This window comes from Terrapene carolina, unplaced genomic scaffold (assembly GCF_002925995.2).
Source record: "Terrapene carolina triunguis isolate 2854851 unplaced genomic scaffold, T_m_triunguis-2.0 Scaffold131, whole genome shotgun sequence".
Lineage (NCBI taxonomy): Eukaryota > Metazoa > Chordata > Testudines > Emydidae > Terrapene > Terrapene triunguis.
Genome location: NW_020664482.1, coordinates 37,489,104 through 37,507,150, shown reverse-complemented (window position 1 = coordinate 37,507,150; position 18,047 = coordinate 37,489,104). Strand labels below are relative to the sequence as shown.

The 18,047-nt window shown below is 48.4% G+C and overlaps 1 protein-coding gene across 2 annotated transcripts; it reads left to right on the top strand.

Annotated features, from left to right (window-relative positions):
• The first annotated feature begins 3,636 nt into the window (after positions 1 to 3,636).
• On the top strand, positions 3,637 to 14,004 carry TSPAN6 (tetraspanin 6). Of its 2 annotated transcripts, XM_024216174.3 has the most exons (8): positions 3,638 to 3,803; positions 5,183 to 5,371; positions 5,973 to 6,047; positions 7,503 to 7,601; positions 8,462 to 8,614; positions 9,475 to 9,558; positions 12,386 to 12,474; positions 13,292 to 14,004. In XM_024216174.3, exons 1-7 carry the CDS (start codon positions 3,717 to 3,719, stop codon positions 12,452 to 12,454), a joined length of 756 nt encoding a protein of 251 aa, XP_024071942.1. In that variant the 5' UTR covers positions 3,638 to 3,716; the 3' UTR covers positions 12,455 to 12,474; positions 13,292 to 14,004. The 2 variants fall into 2 exon arrangements, with proteins under 2 accessions (XP_024071943.1, XP_024071942.1); XM_024216175.3 differs by lacking the exon at positions 5,183 to 5,371 and having other exon boundaries at positions 3,637 to 3,803.
• The last annotated feature ends 4,043 nt before the right edge of the window (positions 14,005 to 18,047 follow it).

The following is an 18,047-nucleotide window of genomic DNA, read 5'->3' as shown; positions in this document are numbered from 1 at the left end:
GAGCCCGGCCGGGGCTCTCCGCTCTCCCCGACCGGCCGGAGCGCCGGAGGGAGGGCGGCGAGCCCGGCCGGGGCCCGCCGCGCCGACCCCCTCCAGGCGCCACCCCAAGCACATGCTTGGTGGGCTGGTGCCGGCCCTGGTCATCTGCAGCATAAGTAGTTTCTATACTATTATTTCATGGCCATGATGAACAGTAAGATGTTCTTCTCCTCTCCAAATCCTAATCAATGGAACTCCTCCAGCTACAGGGTGACCAGATAACAAGTATGAAAAATCAGGACAGGGGGTAATTTGCACCTATATAAGAAAAAGCCCCAAATATTGGGACTGTCCCTATAAAAGCGGGACATCTGGTCACCGTATCCAGGTAGAAGTCTGCCTACTAGCTCAGAGTGCCTCCAGCTGGCTCTGGAGGTAACAGTTTCTAGCTGTGAGTAGTTTGCAATCTTCACAGAGTAAGTTGATGGAATTTGGAGGGTGACAGAGTCAAAGTGGAAGTGCCACGGACTCTGGCTGCGTTTCAAACAATGTCCCAGTTAGATGTTGTGGTGCTGCAAGTGGTATGCAATCTGGCAATCAGGCCCTGTGCCCATCCTATGTGGTGAAAGGCTGCAGGAAATGTATGGGTACTTTACTGAAAGTACTCATTAATGTCCCTCTCAGAGAAAGTAAGCTGCCAGCAACATTCAAACAAGCTATAGTTTAGATATGCTCTAGAAAACAACTGTGAGCACATTAGTATCCTAAACAGCCGTCACCCAGTCTCTAACCTTCCTTGCTGGGAAAATTCACTGAGAAGGTTGCACTAGGCCAACTGAAACAATATTTGAAATCCCCAGGATCCTTAGAGCCCATCCAATTCAGTTTAGAAGTGGGCCACAGCCCAGAAATGGTGCTCAGATTCTACTATGATGAGTGTGGTATAAACAAACACCTAGACAAAGGGGGGAGAATTGCTGTTGTTGATGATTTCCTCAGGGCAGTGGTCAAAAGCCAGGTCTTTTATGACATGGCTTGATTTTTTTCAGTGCTCTTCCATCATGGGGTATTGCTAACATGGCTCAATGATCTGGCAGGGTGGAAAGAATCCCTGCAGAGTGGTTCCACTCAATGCGTTCCAAAGGATCCCAGAGGGGAAGTGTTGGGTGACTGCTTCTCCTCTCTGAAGGCTCCCAACTGTGGGGACCCACAGTTACAAACCTGTCACCTCTCCTTTCCAACATCTACATGAAGCTAGTGGTTGGGACTGTGAGAAAGTGCTGGTGTCAGTGTCATCCTATGCTGGTGATAATTCTCACTTCTAGGTCTCCTTTTCATGATGTAGACTTGAAGATCATTGATAGACTCATCCAATGCCTGACAGAAACTAGGATGTGCAGAAAAACCAGCTGGCTGCAGCTTAAACCAGACAAGATACAGCTGATGCTGATCGGCAAGCATTTAGAGGACCTAGCAAAGCCTATAGCTACTCTAACACCTGGGATGGTCTGTGGTCCGGGGCTGTTGCTCTTAGCTTCTTCATGATTGCACTGGTCCCCAGAACAGCAGTCTCACTGAGAGACAGCAAAGAGACTGTGCCCCGTCCTCTCAAATGCAAATCTCACCTCAATCATCCATGCCACTGGGACCTCTCAGCCTGGGCCGGCTTTAGGAAGTGCGGGGCCCAATTCGAACATTTTCGGCGGGGCCCCGGTAGGGTGCTAACAAAAAAACAAAAACAAAAAAACGTGTAAAAAAAAGCCTTTCATTTCTTCCATGTATTATTTACTTTCCATAACTATATAAATAATAAAATTATATATTGTGTACATTGTGTCATATATGCTGTTGATCGGTTATTAATGAGCTCGGTTTCACATGTGTGGGTCCCCGCTACTCCCTGGGGGTGTGTGCACATGTGTGGGTCCCAGCTGCTCCCTGCCCCCCTCATTGAAGCAGGTGTGCAGGGTTACTGCCCTGGAAACTGCAGGGCACCAGTGGACATGGGGCTGGCTGGAGGCAGGGCAGGGGCTAACTGGAGGTAGGGTCTGGCTGCAGGCAGGGCAAGGGGTGCGGGGCTGGCTGGAGACAGGGGAGTGTGGGGTGGACTGGCTGGCTTCAGGCAGGGTCGCAGGGGTGTGTAGCAGGGGTTGGCAGGGCTGGAGACAGAGGAGTGCGGGACTGGCTGGCTTCAGGCAGGGGGGTGCAGCAGGAGTTGGCTGGAGACTGGGCAGGGGGTGCAGGGCTGACTGCAGGCAGGGCAGGGGGTGCAGGGCTCGTGTGGGCAGGGGTGTGTGTGGGGCTGGCTGGCTTCAGGCAGGGCTGCAGGGGGGTGCAGCAGTGGTTGACTGGAGACAGGGCAGAGGGTGCGGCAGGGGCTGGCTGTTGTCAGGGGGTGCGGCAGGGGCAGGGGGTGCAGGGCTGGTTGCAGGCAGGGCAGGGGGGCGGAGCTGGTGCGGGCAGGACAGGGAGTGCAGGGCTGAGGCAGGGCAGGGGGTGCAGCAGGGGCTGGCTGCGGGCAGGGGGTGCAGGGCTGGCTAGAAACAGGGGCTGGTTGTGGGCAGGGGGTGCAGCAGAGGCAGCTGGAGCCCCCGCTATCCCAGGGCTCTGGTGGCAATTTAAAGGGCCTGGGGCTCCAGCCCCTGCTGGGAGCCCCAGGCCCTTTAAATTGCCCCCTGGGGAAGCTGGGCCACGCCGGTGTGCGGGGCCCGATTCAGGGGAATTGGTTGAATTGGCCTAAAGCTGGCCCTGCTCTCAGCTGATCTATAGCAACAGGCTTAAACATGAAAGCCCCCTGGAAACTTCAACTAGTCCAGAGGGGAGCTGCCTCCCCCCATCTGAATGCAGTAGGCTGATGTGTACGCATTTTAGCTGTGCTCTGTGTGTGCTGCACTCGCTGCCATTTGCTTACCAGATGAAATACAGAGAGCTCTAAATGAACTAGTTCAAGTTAATGATGGCCTCTCATCTCCAACTCCCCATGAGACGCTGTAATTCCCTGTCCCGCTTGGGGAAGCTGGAGGCTGCGTCACCGTGTTCTCACTAGCAGGGCATACTATTGTGTCCTAGGAACCCGTAAGTGCCAACTGCTTCGTCGGCAGCCTCTCTGCCTCCCCCTCTCGTCTCTGATCCCCGACTGGAAATTGTTATAATTGATTAAGTGATGGTCTGCTCTAAAACAGCTAGTCAAGTTGAGTTACTTTCTGCACCCATGGGAGGGTGGGGGAGGGAGTTCACCACAGGCTAAAGTTGAAATAAACCAAGCTGAACTCACTTACACCCCGGCTGAGTTTAGCCCACAGTTAGGACTGCATCCAGCCATCCTCTGCCATAATAAATAACCCCTCTTTTCAACCGCCTCTAACTTGGTTATGAGGCTCTTGCAAGAGCGCAGCTTGCTGGGAGGGTTTGCAAACCTCTGGGATGTTTCTGAAATCGGGAGTTGTGCGATCCGACTGTCCCGAAAGGGAGGGGAGGGGGGACCCAGCGGAGCGATAGGGGGGTTTGCCTAGAGTCAGGGGTGCGAGGGGCGGGCTCGCGGCGAGCTGGCTTCGGGGGCGGTGCGAGGGGCGGGCTCGCGGCGAGCCGGCCGCGGGAGGGGACGTGTGAGGGGGCTCAGCCCTCGGTAGTTCTCGGCCGTTTCCGGCTCGGGCCGCCCCAGTGCTTTCCGGCCAGGCGCGGCCGGGGCCGCTCGGGGGCGGTGCTGGCGGCGGAGATCGGAGCGTGGCCCGGCCGCCATGGCGTCCCCGTCCCGCAGGCTGCAGACGAAGCCGGTGATCACCTGCCTCAAGAGCGTCCTGCTCACCTACAGCTTCGTGTTCTGGGTGAGGGGCCGGGCGGCGGCCCTGGCGGGTAATGGGGACCTGGGGGAGGGGTCCCGGGGTTGTTGGGGCCTGGGGGAGGGGCACCGGAGCGGTGGAGCAGGGGCCTGGGGAGTAGGCGGACCCTTGGCGGGTAATGGGGTCCCGGAGGATAGTGGGGGTCCCGGGGGAGGCGGGGTCCCGAGGATAGTGGGGGTGTAGGCGAGAGGACCTGGGGCTGGACCCCTCCAAGGGTGGGTGTGGGGGCAGGGCCCAGGCTCCAGACGGGTTCTGTCCGGTCTGTAGGGACCCTCTGGCCAGGTGCCCCCATGGGCTCTAAGGTCGTGCGTCCCCCGGCGGTCTGTGCCCATCACGGGGCTCCCTCCACCCCGTGTCATGGCCCTGTACCTGTGTGGCTGGTGATGTGCCCGTCCATGTCCGGTATTGGCATGGCAGCCCTCAGGGAACAGCAGTGCCTGGAGGAGTGCACCCTGTAACCTTGTCCCTTTCCTTTCACTGCTCCCCAGGCTCCTTCAGCAGGTGAGTGTGTCCAATCTATTAGCGCTGGGCCTGTCTGCCCTACCATTGACTTCTTTGTGTCTCCCCTCTGTGTGTGTGTGTGTATGTGTGCGTGTGCATGAAGGGGTCTGGAATGTGGCACCCATGGGCATGTTTGTAACACAGCAAATTATTTCCACATGGGGAAAGTTAATTCCTAAAAGGCAGATTCATCTGAGTTCCTGTTTATACAATGCCCGAGGGACTGAAGTTCAGAGATAAAAATGCTCTGATTATACAAGTGCTTCCTGGATTTCCAGCTCTGCCCTTCTGCTAAATGATTTCACATAAACAATTTTAATGCCCACTTTCAAGGACTTCTGCCAGACAGTGTTTCCTGGAACCCCGCTGCCCTCCCATCCCCAGTTTATCAGTCCTTAGCCTCCCATTTCTCTCCTGTGGGATCCCTATCTTCTTGCACAGTTCCAGAGTATCTTGTGGTGTCTCTTAGGCTAGGTCTACACTACGAGGGGGTCGACCTAAGATACGCAACTTCAGCTATGTGAATAGCGTAGCTGAAGTTGCATATTTTAGGTCGACTTACCTGGCTGTGAGGATGGCGGCGAGTTGACCGCTGCCACGCCGCCGTCGACTCTGCTTCTGCCTCTTGCTGCGGTGGATTTCCGGAGTCGACGGCAGAGCCATCGGGGATCGATTTTATCGCGTCTTCACTAGATGCGATAAGTCAATCCCCAATAGATCGATTGCTACCCGCCGATCTGGCAGGTAGTGAAGACGTGCCCTTAGGCTCTCAGTGTGTGGGTTTAAGTGACTATGGCTAAGTAAAGTGTTTTGAAGTGACAAGTGGAGTCAGGATGATTGAGTCTCAATTCTGATTTCTCCAGATCTCTGGCATTATCCTCCTGGCAGTTGGCATCTGGGGCAAGGTGGGCCTAGAGGTGTATTTCTCCCTGTTAAATGAGAAGGCCACCAATGTCCCCTACGTACTCATTGGCACAGGCACTGTTGTCATCCTTCTGGGCACTTTTGGCTGTTTCGCCACCTGCCGTGGAAGCACATGGATGTTAAAACTGGTAAGTGATCGTTGACTACCAGAAGGCTCACAAATCCAATACCTGCTTCTACAACCCAGGACTTCACCAGCTGTCTGCATGTGCTCCTTCTTTGTGCTGTGTTCTCTCTGTGGGCTGGTCTACACTAGTGGGGGGGATCGATCTAAGATACGCAACTTCAGCTACGCGAATAGCGTAGCTGAAGTCGAAGTATCTTAGATCGAATTACCTGGGGTCCACATGCCGCGGGATCGATGGCCACAGCTCCCCCGTCGATTGCGCTACCGCCGCTCGCTCTGGTGGAGTTCCGGAGTCGACGGGGAGCACATTCGGGGATCGATTACTACCCGCCGATCTGGCGGGTAGTGAAGACGTACCCTGTGTGTGTGTCTGCCTCAAGAAACTCTCTCTCTATTCTCTCTTTGTACAGTGCTAAGTACTGAACCATACATTCATTGACTTTCTCATATAGCCACAAATGCCAGCACCTCAGCTCTGCCAAAGAGGTTGAGTCCGGGATGTGTCCTAATAGATTCTCTCCCTGCAGCCTTCTTTTCTGTGTACCTGTGTTAGCCCTGGAATGTATTTTGCTAGCACTGATTCTCTTCTTTTCTGTCCACAGTATGCCATGTTCTTGTCCCTCATCTTCTTGATTGTGCTGGTGGCTGCTGTTGTAGGATTTGTGTTCAGACATGAGGTGAGTCCAGGTGTGACCTATCTCTCTGGTACTTTAACCCCTTCCCTCCTCTTCCTGAGGCCAGGACTTGGATAGAGCCCCTGCACAGGACAGAGTTCTCACTTACTTGTTGTTTCTTCTTTCTTTGTGTAATCCCCTGGTTGTTGCATACTGAGGTCCAAATTCTGCTCCTTTTTATTCAGGTGTAAATCTGGAGTAATCCTTTTGACGTCAGTGGAGTAGTCTGGATTTACAGTGTTGTTGCTGAGAACAGAATTTGGCTCAGTTTCTGATTCCGAATGTTCAATACACGCAAAAAAGCTGAATAAGAAAAGTCTTTGTCATATAAAGATGTAAAAAGTGCTAAAAAAAAGTCACATCAGAAAAGTTTAATTAGTTAAACAGGCAAGTTAAATGAGAGAAATTTAGGGCCAACATTGGGGGGACCCACATGTAGGGGTGCTGAACTGGGAGTGGGAACTAAATCTGAACTGTTTTCTTTGAATACAACCTTTAAATAACTAGCTTTACTCCTGTTGCCAGCATGGTTATGTTTTTTACAAATCTCATACCATAACCAACACAGCTGGCCTCTTTCTAATTTTTGTATACACATGACATGTTTGGGATGGACTTTCTTTGATTCACAAGAATTAATTTGTAGTTGCACTGCTGATGATTAATCAAAATATTAGCAAAGATAAAATTAAAGCTAAACTTGAACTCCGTACTTGTGAAATACAACTGTAACTCTATCTACCAAGTTAACCAGTATTTAAAATCAACAGGGATTTAGAGAGACTATATGTAGAGTGCCTAGAAATAATCGCAATGGGTGCATTACACTATCCAAGAGAAATTTTAGTCACTAATCCCTTAAAGTTCCTTAAATTGGGTAGAAAAGTATTTCAGTGATTAGAAATAACCTGACTATAATGAGGTGGAGGAGATAGTCAAAGGCATAAATGGCTATTAGACACCTACCTCCTATTTGTGCCTTTGAACACCTCCCCCAAGGAGTGTAAAGTGGAAACCAAAACCATTCCCTAGTTCCTACTAAGCTTGACAGACATGCACATTTTTATATAAAACAGACTTTTTAATTTGTGAGTTGATCCTTCATCTGAAATTTGCAGAATCAATCTGACTGGCACGTGTCTTTGGCCATAAATGAGGCCCACACAAACCATGATTTTATTTGTGATGTCACAGTGATTAGGTCTGCCTGTAAATGCAAGAATTAAGTTCTAGTGCTTGGTGCAGTGCTCCCTGCCCTAATCTCCAGTTCATCTTTATAGCCAGTCTCACATCTGGATAGTAACAGGAATGACTTTCTAACATGGTTGAAGCCATTCCTGGTTCTCTGTTTCTGATGGAGCTGTGTTTTTAAGACAAAGAAGTTCTTGTGACAGGGAACTCTTTGGGACCTGTAGTCTTCTGAGGCTTAGTTTATGAAAATCTTTCTCTTCTCTGCAGATTAAGAACAACTTTGAGAGCAACTATAGTCTTGCTCTGAAGAACTACAATGCAACAATGGATCCCCACAGCGAGGCGGTGGATACCATCCAGAGAACTGTGAGTGCTCATATTTGGTTCCTTCTAAATAAACTGGTGGGGAAGCCTGTATCCTCCAGATGCATGGCCCAGGAGACCCTGATACTTGGATTGTGCAGCAGCTGAGGCTGGGGCTCCCATGCACAGGCAAAGTATGATGCAAGGAAGGCCCTGTTTTACCAGGAGGCATTAAACATTAGATGCCTTCTCTACTACTGCCAGAGCTGTTCCTCAGAAGGAGAGTGTGCTTCAGCCTCCCCTTGCCTCATTCCCCATGTAATTGGCTCAGAATACTGGGGAGCAGTATTGCCTTAATGTTCCCAGTTCTCAAGCATACGAGGGACAGCTGTTATGATGGACAGCATAGAGGGTGGCTGTGTTCACACAGGCGGCCTTGCAGGGTATGTACTACACAGATCTTATCTGAGTGCCTAGAGTGTGCTTGTCCCTGTACAAAACTGGGAGACTGTCCTTGTCCTGCATATATTTATATTTAGGGTGACCAGATGTCCTGATTTTATAGGGACAGTCCCGATATTTGGGGCTTTTTCTTATATAGGTGCCAATTACCCCCCACCCCTGTCCTGATTTTTCACACTTACTATCTGGTCACCCTATCTATATCCCTGAGACTGTCTCAAAGTATTTTCATTTGAAGAAAAATAGCTGCTATGCGCTGTTCAGAGGAGGTGATAGGTAAAGGGCAGGAAGTGGCAGAAGCTGTCTACACAGGGCTGTTGGGTTACAATGAGGAGGGGCTTAGGGGGAGGCCAAGGGGGGGAAACATTTGGGGTGCCTGCAGTGATTGGTGTAGCCTTGGGGATGTGGTGCTTTGGGGTTCATGCACTACTCCTTACTGTTCTAAAACTTGATTTCCCCAGTTACACTGCTGTGGAGTCCAGAACTACTCAGACTGGGTGAACACTACCTATTTTGCACAGAAGGGAATCCCTTTGAGCTGCTGCAAGTTCCAAAACTGCACAGACCGTGATCTGAAGGAGCTGGATAAAGCCAAGGCTATGGTGTATGGTAATGTAAGTGAATCTCAGAGACTGTCCCTCTCTGTGTCCTGGAAGCAGGTGTCGGGAGGGGAGAGCTGGGATACTTTGATCTTCTTTCCCTGGTAGAGAATCAAGTCCTGTAGGTGGGAGGGAACTTTGTTCCAGAAAGAGGATTATTGTGTTACAGGAAACTTGTATGCAGTAATGGGGGTGAAGGCCGTGTTGCTGCTGAAAGGGGAAAGATGCGTAGAGAAGCTATCTCCAGTGCTTTTTCTCAGGTTCTCTGGAAATCCCAGCTATTCCCTGTTGGTGGGAAAGAATCTGTGTCTGCATTAGCTTGCCTGCACTGTACCACTTGCCCTGTGTGTGAGAAGGGGTTTGTGTAAGATACTGTTGTATAATGCATTATGTTCCTGTAGCACTTAGTCCTCACAGCTTCCCTGTGAAGAAAGTATACAGGGGAATGAATAGAGATGCAGAGGCAGATAGTGTTACCTAGTGGCTAAGCTGGGACTAGAAAGTCTGAGTTCAGCTCCTGGCTCGGACACTGATGTGCTTGTGACCTTCAGTGAATCATGCTGCCTTTCTGTGCCTGTACATCCCCATTTGTAAAACAAGGCTAAGGCTCACCTTGGTAAAGTGCCCAGGATGAAAGGTGCAAAGTACAAAGCTTTGAATGACTCGCCCACTGTCGAACAGCAAGTCAAATGGCTGAATTCAGCACAGATCCCAGGAAGTCCTGACTCCCAGGCCCTTACTTGGATTCCTTCCTGAGCTTGTTCACACCTCCAGCTGCCTGTGCGGTGTCTGTGGGTTGGAAGGATGTGCACTTGGTGTCTGGCGGCCAGGAATTGTTCATGCTATACTCTCATGCTAATTCTTTTTTTCTGCAGGGTTGTTTCAGTCTGGTAACAACAGTTATGGAGTCCAAAATGAGCATTGTGGCTGGTATCTCCTTTGGCATCGCTTGCTTCCAGGTAAAATCTCCCTTGCTGTTCTTCTGTGGTCCTTGAGGAGCTCTGAGTCTAGTCTTCGTGTTATTAATTGTGTTTAATGTCTTTTAATGTTTTCTTACGTATGTAAAGGCACAAAGAGGAGGAAATGGTTGACCGTTCTTCAGATTCTCCTGCCATTTTACCTAAGTGCCACCCAGTCACCCATCTCCAAAGCTGGGGATGAAAATTTCTTCCAGCAAGCCTGTGTATGGCTTGAGAACAGCTCACTCTGGAAACAGCCAACTTCTAAGAGATGCCAATGCAACCAAACCTCTCCTGTTCTGACTCAATGATAGCTGTCTGAATTACTTCTTCCAGCGCACAAACTGTTATCCCTGCTTCTGCTCCCTTTCAGGATGATAGTTTAACTAAATGAAAGTGCTTGTAGGTGACCTAAAACATCCTGAAATGCCTCTCTCAAATTCAGACCCAGTTAATACAATGACACCATCTTCTGTTAGCCGCACTGCGGAACGGCGAGCACAATATTAGAGACTCCCTCTTCTCCCCCTGCTATTTCTTCCTGAGCCTCTGATTCTTCAACCTAAGGTTTTATCCTGGTGGTGAAGAAGCATCATGTCTCAAGCAGCAACGGAACTATTGTCTCCTAATCTGACCAACCTTGTCTCAGTAGGAAGCAAGAGGCCTCTGGCCTGAGCTGCTTGTGTGCATGGGGAATGTTTTGAAGTGGGCTTTCAGAAGAGCTCCCTACATTGGGTGTATGTTGAGTGCTGAGCAGTTATGAAAATCTGATCACAAGTGTCCCAGTGGGAGTTGCTTGGTGCCGATCACTCTTGCAAATCTGGCCTTTATTTAGTTGAGCTGCTTGGAAAATTTGACCCCAACTTTGGTTCCTGAGCACTTGAAAGCCTGGCTAGTGGGCTAAGGTTGGCAGGTTTTGCTTTCATATAGGATCGCTCTGGCTGATGGAGCTTCCGGCCACATTTGGTCTCAGTCTCTGTCATCTGAGAAGGTGATCAGAATGGTGTCCCTTAATGTGTTTCTTTCATGGCTTTATCACATAGGCATGTGCTCTCACCATCTCTATAGGGTCATCTTCCACTCTTGTGTGTGTCAGAGGTCTTAGGGAGAATTTAAAAGATAGCTGGTGCAGACCTTCCTTATCCACAGGCTCTCCCAGAATGCTGATAACTGCGACAGCACATCAGTGTGTATGAGTATGTAACAGGGCAGATATCTGAACAAGTTTCTGAGTTGCATAGTATGTCAAGTAAGATCATCTACTGTACTGCCTGGGTCTTGCTGAATGCCTCAGTTGTGGTCTGAGCCCTTGAGTCTTTCTGCTGCAGCTGCTAGGTTTGCTGAAATCCTCTGTGTTCTGTGATGTTTGGCTGTGATTGTTTCTAGGAACTGGAACACTTTGCAGTCGGCAAGGAAGGTGGCAACAGAAACAAAGACACAGATGAACTACACCTCATAACTTGACTTGACTCTTGTTTCGAGGCGATTTCCATTCTTTCTGTAATTATCAAACACAGAGTCACAGATCTCTGTATTAATTCCAAATGGCAGAACTCCTTATTTTCTTCAAAGCGTGTTTGCTTTTGAGTAAAGAGTATGAAGAAACAGCAGCTTGGGATTAATGCAAAGGAGTACGCAGACCCAGAAACCAGAGAAGAGACTGACAGAGTGAGATTGTGTATTGATTGCTTTGTTTATTTTAGCTTTAATTTACTCTTCATTGAAGGAAATTGTCTGAAAGCAGTCTGTGAGGCATACAGGCACATCCTGTCTGAGTCAAGGTTTAACATGTAATAGCACGAGCACAGAGAGAAGAATCTCGGCCAGCCTGTTTTATTCTGATATTAGTTTGCCACTGTGCTGTTCCCTTAACAGACAGACACAATAAGGATGGGGAGAGGTTGGAACACAGACCTTTATCTTGCAGCTGGTACATTTGCAAACTGTCTTCATTGCATTTTGTTGTCAGTTTCCTAGGGCTGGAGCCAGTCGGTCTCTTTCAGCTGCTATCCATTTCCTCCCTCCTTCCTGGGATGTGCATATCACACTCTGCTCATTACAGCTTCCAAATAGGGCAGCTGGAGTTTGACTAATGAGTAAGTGGGTGGGCCTATGTGCTTTTGTCAGCTCTAGGCGTGTAACTGCATTGTAGCGGTTGCAGTTATTGAGAAACGTGTCATTGTTTGGGGCTTAGAATCATATAAACATTTCATGATTTATTCTCAAGTGAACTTTGTTGTGTCACACAAGTGAAAGGCCCAGTTCTGCAACTTTGCCTCCCGTGAGTACAGTTACATGCATGAGTGTTTTTAGGATCAGGTCCTAAATGTCTTTGGTACAGAAAACAGCTGCCTGGAGCCCACACGACAGTAATAACTGATGTGTGTCCTTCAGCATTTTCACATCAGAAACACACCAACCTTGATTCCATCATTGTCCTTGCAGTGGGGAGAGGCAGTTGATATTTTCTACTGGTTGTGTAATGGGCTGTGACGCTCCTGAGAGCCATATAATCTCTGTGAAATTACCATGAAACAGTAGATGGTTCATAAAGCAAATTCTAGCAAGAAGCAACATTAACTCTCTCTCACAGGGAGCTCCTTCTCACTGATGGCTGCCAGGATCTCTGACTCTCAGCTTTATCCACCCTAAAGCGAAGGAGCCCAGATTTTGGTTTTGCAAAACCCGCATCATCCAGATTTTGCTTTTATAAAACCAAAGCAAAGTGTCCAGTGCTTCAGACCTCAGTTGCATTGTTTCCAAATCATTGCAGTTTGGATGTCCCGTTTTGGGCGACCTATACTTAGTTTATTTTTTCACATTTCAGTTGATTGGGATCTTTCTCGCCTGCTGCCTTTCCCGGTACATCACAAACAATCAGTACGAGATGGTGTAATAAGCCAGCCTTTGACCCAGGTATGTCTGTCCTGCAGTGCCGTGTGTGTGTGTGTATCCATATACTTGTGCACTGAATCGTGTGCCTGTCTGCAAATCTAGGGATGAGGGAGATCTTTTGTAGGCTTGCGCTTTCATAAGACTGTGTGCATACGTGCACAGAAAGGTCTGGGCAGGGAAGCATGCACACCCATGTGCAGGTCCACCCACTCAGGGATGTGCGGGGCTCTGCTCAAATCTGTTTCTTCTATAAGCATCTAGCAGAGAGAAGAACCCACATTTTGTAGTAAGCAGTTCTTTAACTCTTAAAGTTTAAAGTGAAATAGAAAACTTCATGGATCTACCTATGTGCAAGGACAGAGCAGACAGGTGCTGTGGAATCTCCTACACATGCGTGCTCATGCACCTTGATTAGTTACCTAGACCTCCTTCCCATCACCCTAGACCTAGACGCATTACCTAGAGCACCCTTCCCATCACTCCCTCTATGGTACTAGTTGTGCTTCTTCCCAGCTCTTTCAGTGCACTACAGTTCTAGCTTGCAGTGCTCCCTGCTATTCTAGTACTGCCTCTCCTACTCTTGTTCACCACACTACTCTGCTTCTGCACCTCAATGTAACCCACAGCTCCCTCCCTGATCCCATATTGGGCCTTTCAGAGCAGGTGTGAAGATGTTGAATGGTGGTGCATTTTGCAGTGAGGACCAGTATCTGCTGTGGAGTAGCATGCGACCCTCAAACTTGCTTCCACTGTGTGACTTAAGCTCTGTGAGATTCCTGATCTCTAGACCTGGGAAACATGTTTGTTCATTAACCATTCTTTGCTTTCTGAATTTTAGGAAATTTCCTCGGATCTCCCTCCTCTGGAGAGCACTTCATGACCTCCAGTTTTCACCTGGTCCCAGCCTGCTGAAATCATGTTTGAACTGACTGATCCTCTTCAGAATCAGCTCACGGAATTGAGTGTACCAGCTGTTCTGTTGCAGTCAGGGAATTGTCAAAACACTATTCTTTTGTAACACTGAATGGGGTAATTAGTATACCTCAGGTAGTTATAATAACTACATTCCTCCAGGCCCCCACAACCCCACCTCTTCAGTTTGATTGCACAATGAAGTAGCATGATATGACACTACTCTCATGTCATTCTTATACTTTTTGCTAGTTATTTAACTGGAATTCACCGTTAGTTTTGGAGGTGTATTGTATGCATTAGGAACGAAGCACTCATTGCTTTCTCTTCTGCCGTCGGCATTTAAATTATATTCTGCACTTCAGCCTCTGTCACTGATCCATTGAAATACACCTACTGTTGCAACTGACTGGTCATATCATGCTATTCAGACACATTGCCATGTCTCTCTGAGGCTCTGTGTTCAGTAGCATCTGTTTCCAGGCTCTCTCTTCCCAATCAAGGGTTTTATATCACTTTTTTTATAATTGTATTTTTTAAAGGGCCTCGTTCCTCTCTCCTGGTCAGGTTGTAGTGATTTTTTCGTAAGTTGTAGCATGAGGTTCGGTGGTGTAGCTGTCTGTGCCGGTAGCGTTGTAGATATCCACCGAGTTGGGCATGATTTCATCATCAGTATTATGTTCTGCTTTAATTTGTTTTTTTGTATTAAATAGAAATCCTCTTGTCTTGAAACACAATAAATATTAAATATTTTACTCTAAAATATCAACTTGGTTGGATTTTGTCTCCAGGAAATTCCACGATGATTTCAGTGCAGGAATCTACCAGAGGCATAGATTTATTTGCCACTTATCATGCATCCATTCTGGCCTGGCACATAACCCTTGTTAGCATAGCAGCACATATTCTCTCTAATCCATCACTGTGTTGGCTCAATTTCAGTTAGAGAAGTTATTTGTATTCTCTTTCTAAAAACTGTTGTGCAACATTGCTGATGGAGAACAGCCAACTCCTGGCATGGAATGCTGCAGGCAAAGTTCTGCTGAGTGAACCTTAGGCAGGACAGAGTTCAGTCCTCATGTAAGCAAGTACATCCTCTGCTATCTTTGTTGCTGAATTTTGCCCATTCAGTAAAGTGCTTTGGGATCCTTTAGAGGAGAGGGTACTCTGGAACTGTATGAAGTGGGATTTGCTCTTCCTGGCTTTCTATGAACAGGTCCCCACCTTTCTCCAATAAGAGAGCACAGGGTGGTGAGGCCCTCCTTTTTCCTGAAGACATTACAGCATGTTCCTTCTTCACCTGAGCTTGGTGCTCGGTTGAGTTTGTCCGACTAATCCTGTGCACTGGATTGGGAATTAATGCTCAGGAAAGTCTGGGACAGGGGGATGCGGTGCGGTACAGTCAGCCGGGCACTGTTCTAGTAATCACCGTATGAGCATGAAAGGAGGAGGGATTAGAACGGTCTGGCTGAGCTACTGGACAATGACAAAGGGTCTCCACCCTGATGCAGAGAGTGCTTTTCACACCATTAACCTGTCCTTCCTGTCACCAAAACCAGTGCTGCTGAGAGGCAGCCTGCCCTGGCCCCAAAAGCCTGAGTGGAGGAGCAGAACTACATCAGTGTTCCAGCAGAACATAATTGCCCTGTTCTGTACCCCCCTGAAGCTCTGTTACAGGCCACTGCCAGAGACAGGATACTGGGCAAGATGGATCCTGGTCTGATCCAGTATGGCAGCTCTTTAGTTCTTCTGTTAGCAGTGGCCCATTAAACTGGTTTTATTTCTGACCGCAAAACTTAATATTCCGTTTAGCTTCAGAGAATAAATCAAACTCTTGTATGTCAGTTTCTAGATGGCTTTGTTAAAAAGCCTCCAAGGTTTTCAAGGCAAGGCAAAGTGCATTAGCACTTTTGACTATTAACATATAATATAGACATTGTCCAATTACAGCTAACCACTGGACAGCCTGGATAAAAACAAATGCTATGCTAATGCAGGGATGTGTCTAGCTGCAGCTGTCCATCGGAAAGCCCGTGCAAAGACAAATGAGCCTGCACATACTCCTTTTCAGCTGGCTTGTGTGCTGCGCCATATAGGCCAATAAGTGTAGCCCTAATTTAATCTGTTTCTAAATCAGGGTTTGTCTAGATAAACAGTTGCACCCCATCTTGCTGCTTGTTAAATTGACAACGCATTAGCCTGTTGTGCACTCACTGTCCACGTGGACCCTGCTGTCATGCCTAAAATGTTCCCTGGTGCATTTTGGTCTACTTCCGTCTCAAAGTGGAGTGGATCGGAAGGCACCAGGGAGGTGTTAGTGTGCAGTAGCAGTGTCCACAGGGGCTAGCTAACACGGGGCAGATTCATACTCCAGCTTGCTGTGCACTAACTGTTCAGCTAGACAAGCCCTCAAGTGGTGATTGTGCAAATTATTTTGGTCCCTTTTTGGGCTGTGTCTAAAATCCCATATGCTGCCACACATTGGCCCCTATTTGGTGCTAATCACTTCATGCTATCCATTGCCGTTAAAATTCGTGCTGATTGACATTTACTGTGATCTGATGGCTGGTTTGTGGCTTACCTCAATGATGATGTGGTTCTTAGATTCTTAGGCCAGGTGGCCACATGATTAAACCACCACAGTTGGCACTTATTGGCCCTCTTGTTGGAAAGTCTCAGCAGAGACACTTGGGATTGCAGTAATGCATGACCTGCTCATAGCTTTAGAGGTAGTCTCCCAAGGCCAGCATTGAGGCATGTGTTTACAGAGGTGTGTCTTCATGCTACCTGTGCCAGACCCCGTGTTGCTGGATTCTGGTAGTTTCCGCAAACACATTTCTTGTTAAAAAATTGGCCCTGTTGAAGTTACTCCCCTGAGACCTTCCAGACCTCCTCCTTTTGGTGATAGGACCAATGTGACACCCCTCTCCCCTGGCTTCATGCCTGTGTTCACATTGGGAGAGCACAGGCAATGTCATCTGCTGGGGTTCCATCTCTGGAGCGGGCTTTCTGGACCCATCAGAACTGATCCCGCCATGCTGGACTCTTGCTTCTCTTCCATCTGTTAGGATGCTGCTGGTGACTTGTCATAAATCAGCTGATGTACAGTGGGTTTCAGCTCACTCAGAAATCCCACTGATGAGTTTACAGTGCTAAGCACCTGTGGGGATGGGGGCATTAGAAATGTGCACTGAGGTAGGTTGTGGAAGGTGAGAGTCGATGAGGATGCTCTGCATTCCTGCCTGTTCTAAAACCTGTAGTGGGGTCTAAAGCAGGGAGCAGCAGGAGTTAAGTAGCAATCGAGGGCTGCTAGTGAGAAGCTGCTGTAACATCTGTTGCAGGTGAGAGCATATGCTAACTCTTCTTAGGTGAGTTAAAAAATGAACGAGCCCTTTATCTTGCTCCAAGGTGGCTTTCCCATGTTGTTCCTTTGTCCTGAATGTAGCTGCAATAAATAAGCCATGAGCACTCTCCCTTCACATTGCCATCTTCTCTTACTCTGCACACTTTGGTCTTTTGGCAACAGCTCTGACTTCAACTCAAGAGAGAGCCACCTGGGCATGAGTTCGTGCAAATCACAGGGCTAGTCTCCTGCACTCCTACCCTGGCTGGCTTCTGAATCACAGGCTTTCCTTTGCTCTCCTGTTACGGGGCGTAGGGATATAGGGTCTGTATATGCCGGTATTTTTTTCTGTACGATATTTATACGTCAGGAAAGAGGTTTCTGAAATAGCTGCAGCTCTACCCCGTGGCCAGCAGAGAGCAGCACCGAGAGCGCATATTGATTTCAGAGCCTGTGCAACTGAAATTCTGCCACTTTCCTTTCTGAATTCTCTCCAGAGGGGGAACCCCACCCACCTCTCCTCATCTTGTGGGTTTGCTAATGAGGGATGCTGTGCTCAGATGCTGGGCCGACAAATGTGGTATAATATGTAGACTGATCATTAAAATGTGTAATAGAAACATAGCACATGAGAGCAGGATGGCTGACTTCAATGCGACAATTATTATTTATTTGTATCATCATAGTTCCTAGGAACTCCAGTTGTGGAGCAGGACCCAGTCATGCCAGGTGCTGTACAAACACACATCATGAAGGCGGTCCCTGCTTCCAGGAGCTTAATAACCTAAGCAGGGACCAATGTCGCTCAAATACTCAAAATGTGCTAAAGGCAACTTGTACCACAGCAGAAAGACTTTATTTTTGAATAGGTGTTGCTATATTTTGAATGGGGGGTGCGGGGAGAATGCAGGCGCTTTATGCACCTGAAGAATAAAGAATATGTTGTATTTTGTTCCTCCAAGGATCTCCAGGCATTTTGCAGAGATGATGGTGATCCCATTTTACAGATGAAGGAAAAGGTACAGAGAGGGGGTAAGGTCACACACTGAGCATGAAGCAGAGTTTCACAGTAGAAGCCAGGTCTCCGAAATGAGAGTTGGTTCATAAGTGCAGCCCTGGGAGGTCTGAAGGAGACATGTTCTCTCTGCTCCCCCTACTCCCCATCATTTTTTTTTCTTCTGTTGATGCCCCTCAATGCATCTGCAAGCCTCATGCAAATGCCAGAATGGGAAGAGGTGCTCTGTGGGATAGCTGCCCATAATGCACCACTCCCAATGCCGCTGCAAGTGCTGCAATTGTGGCCACGCCAGTGTGCTTGCAGCTGTCAGTGTGGACAGAC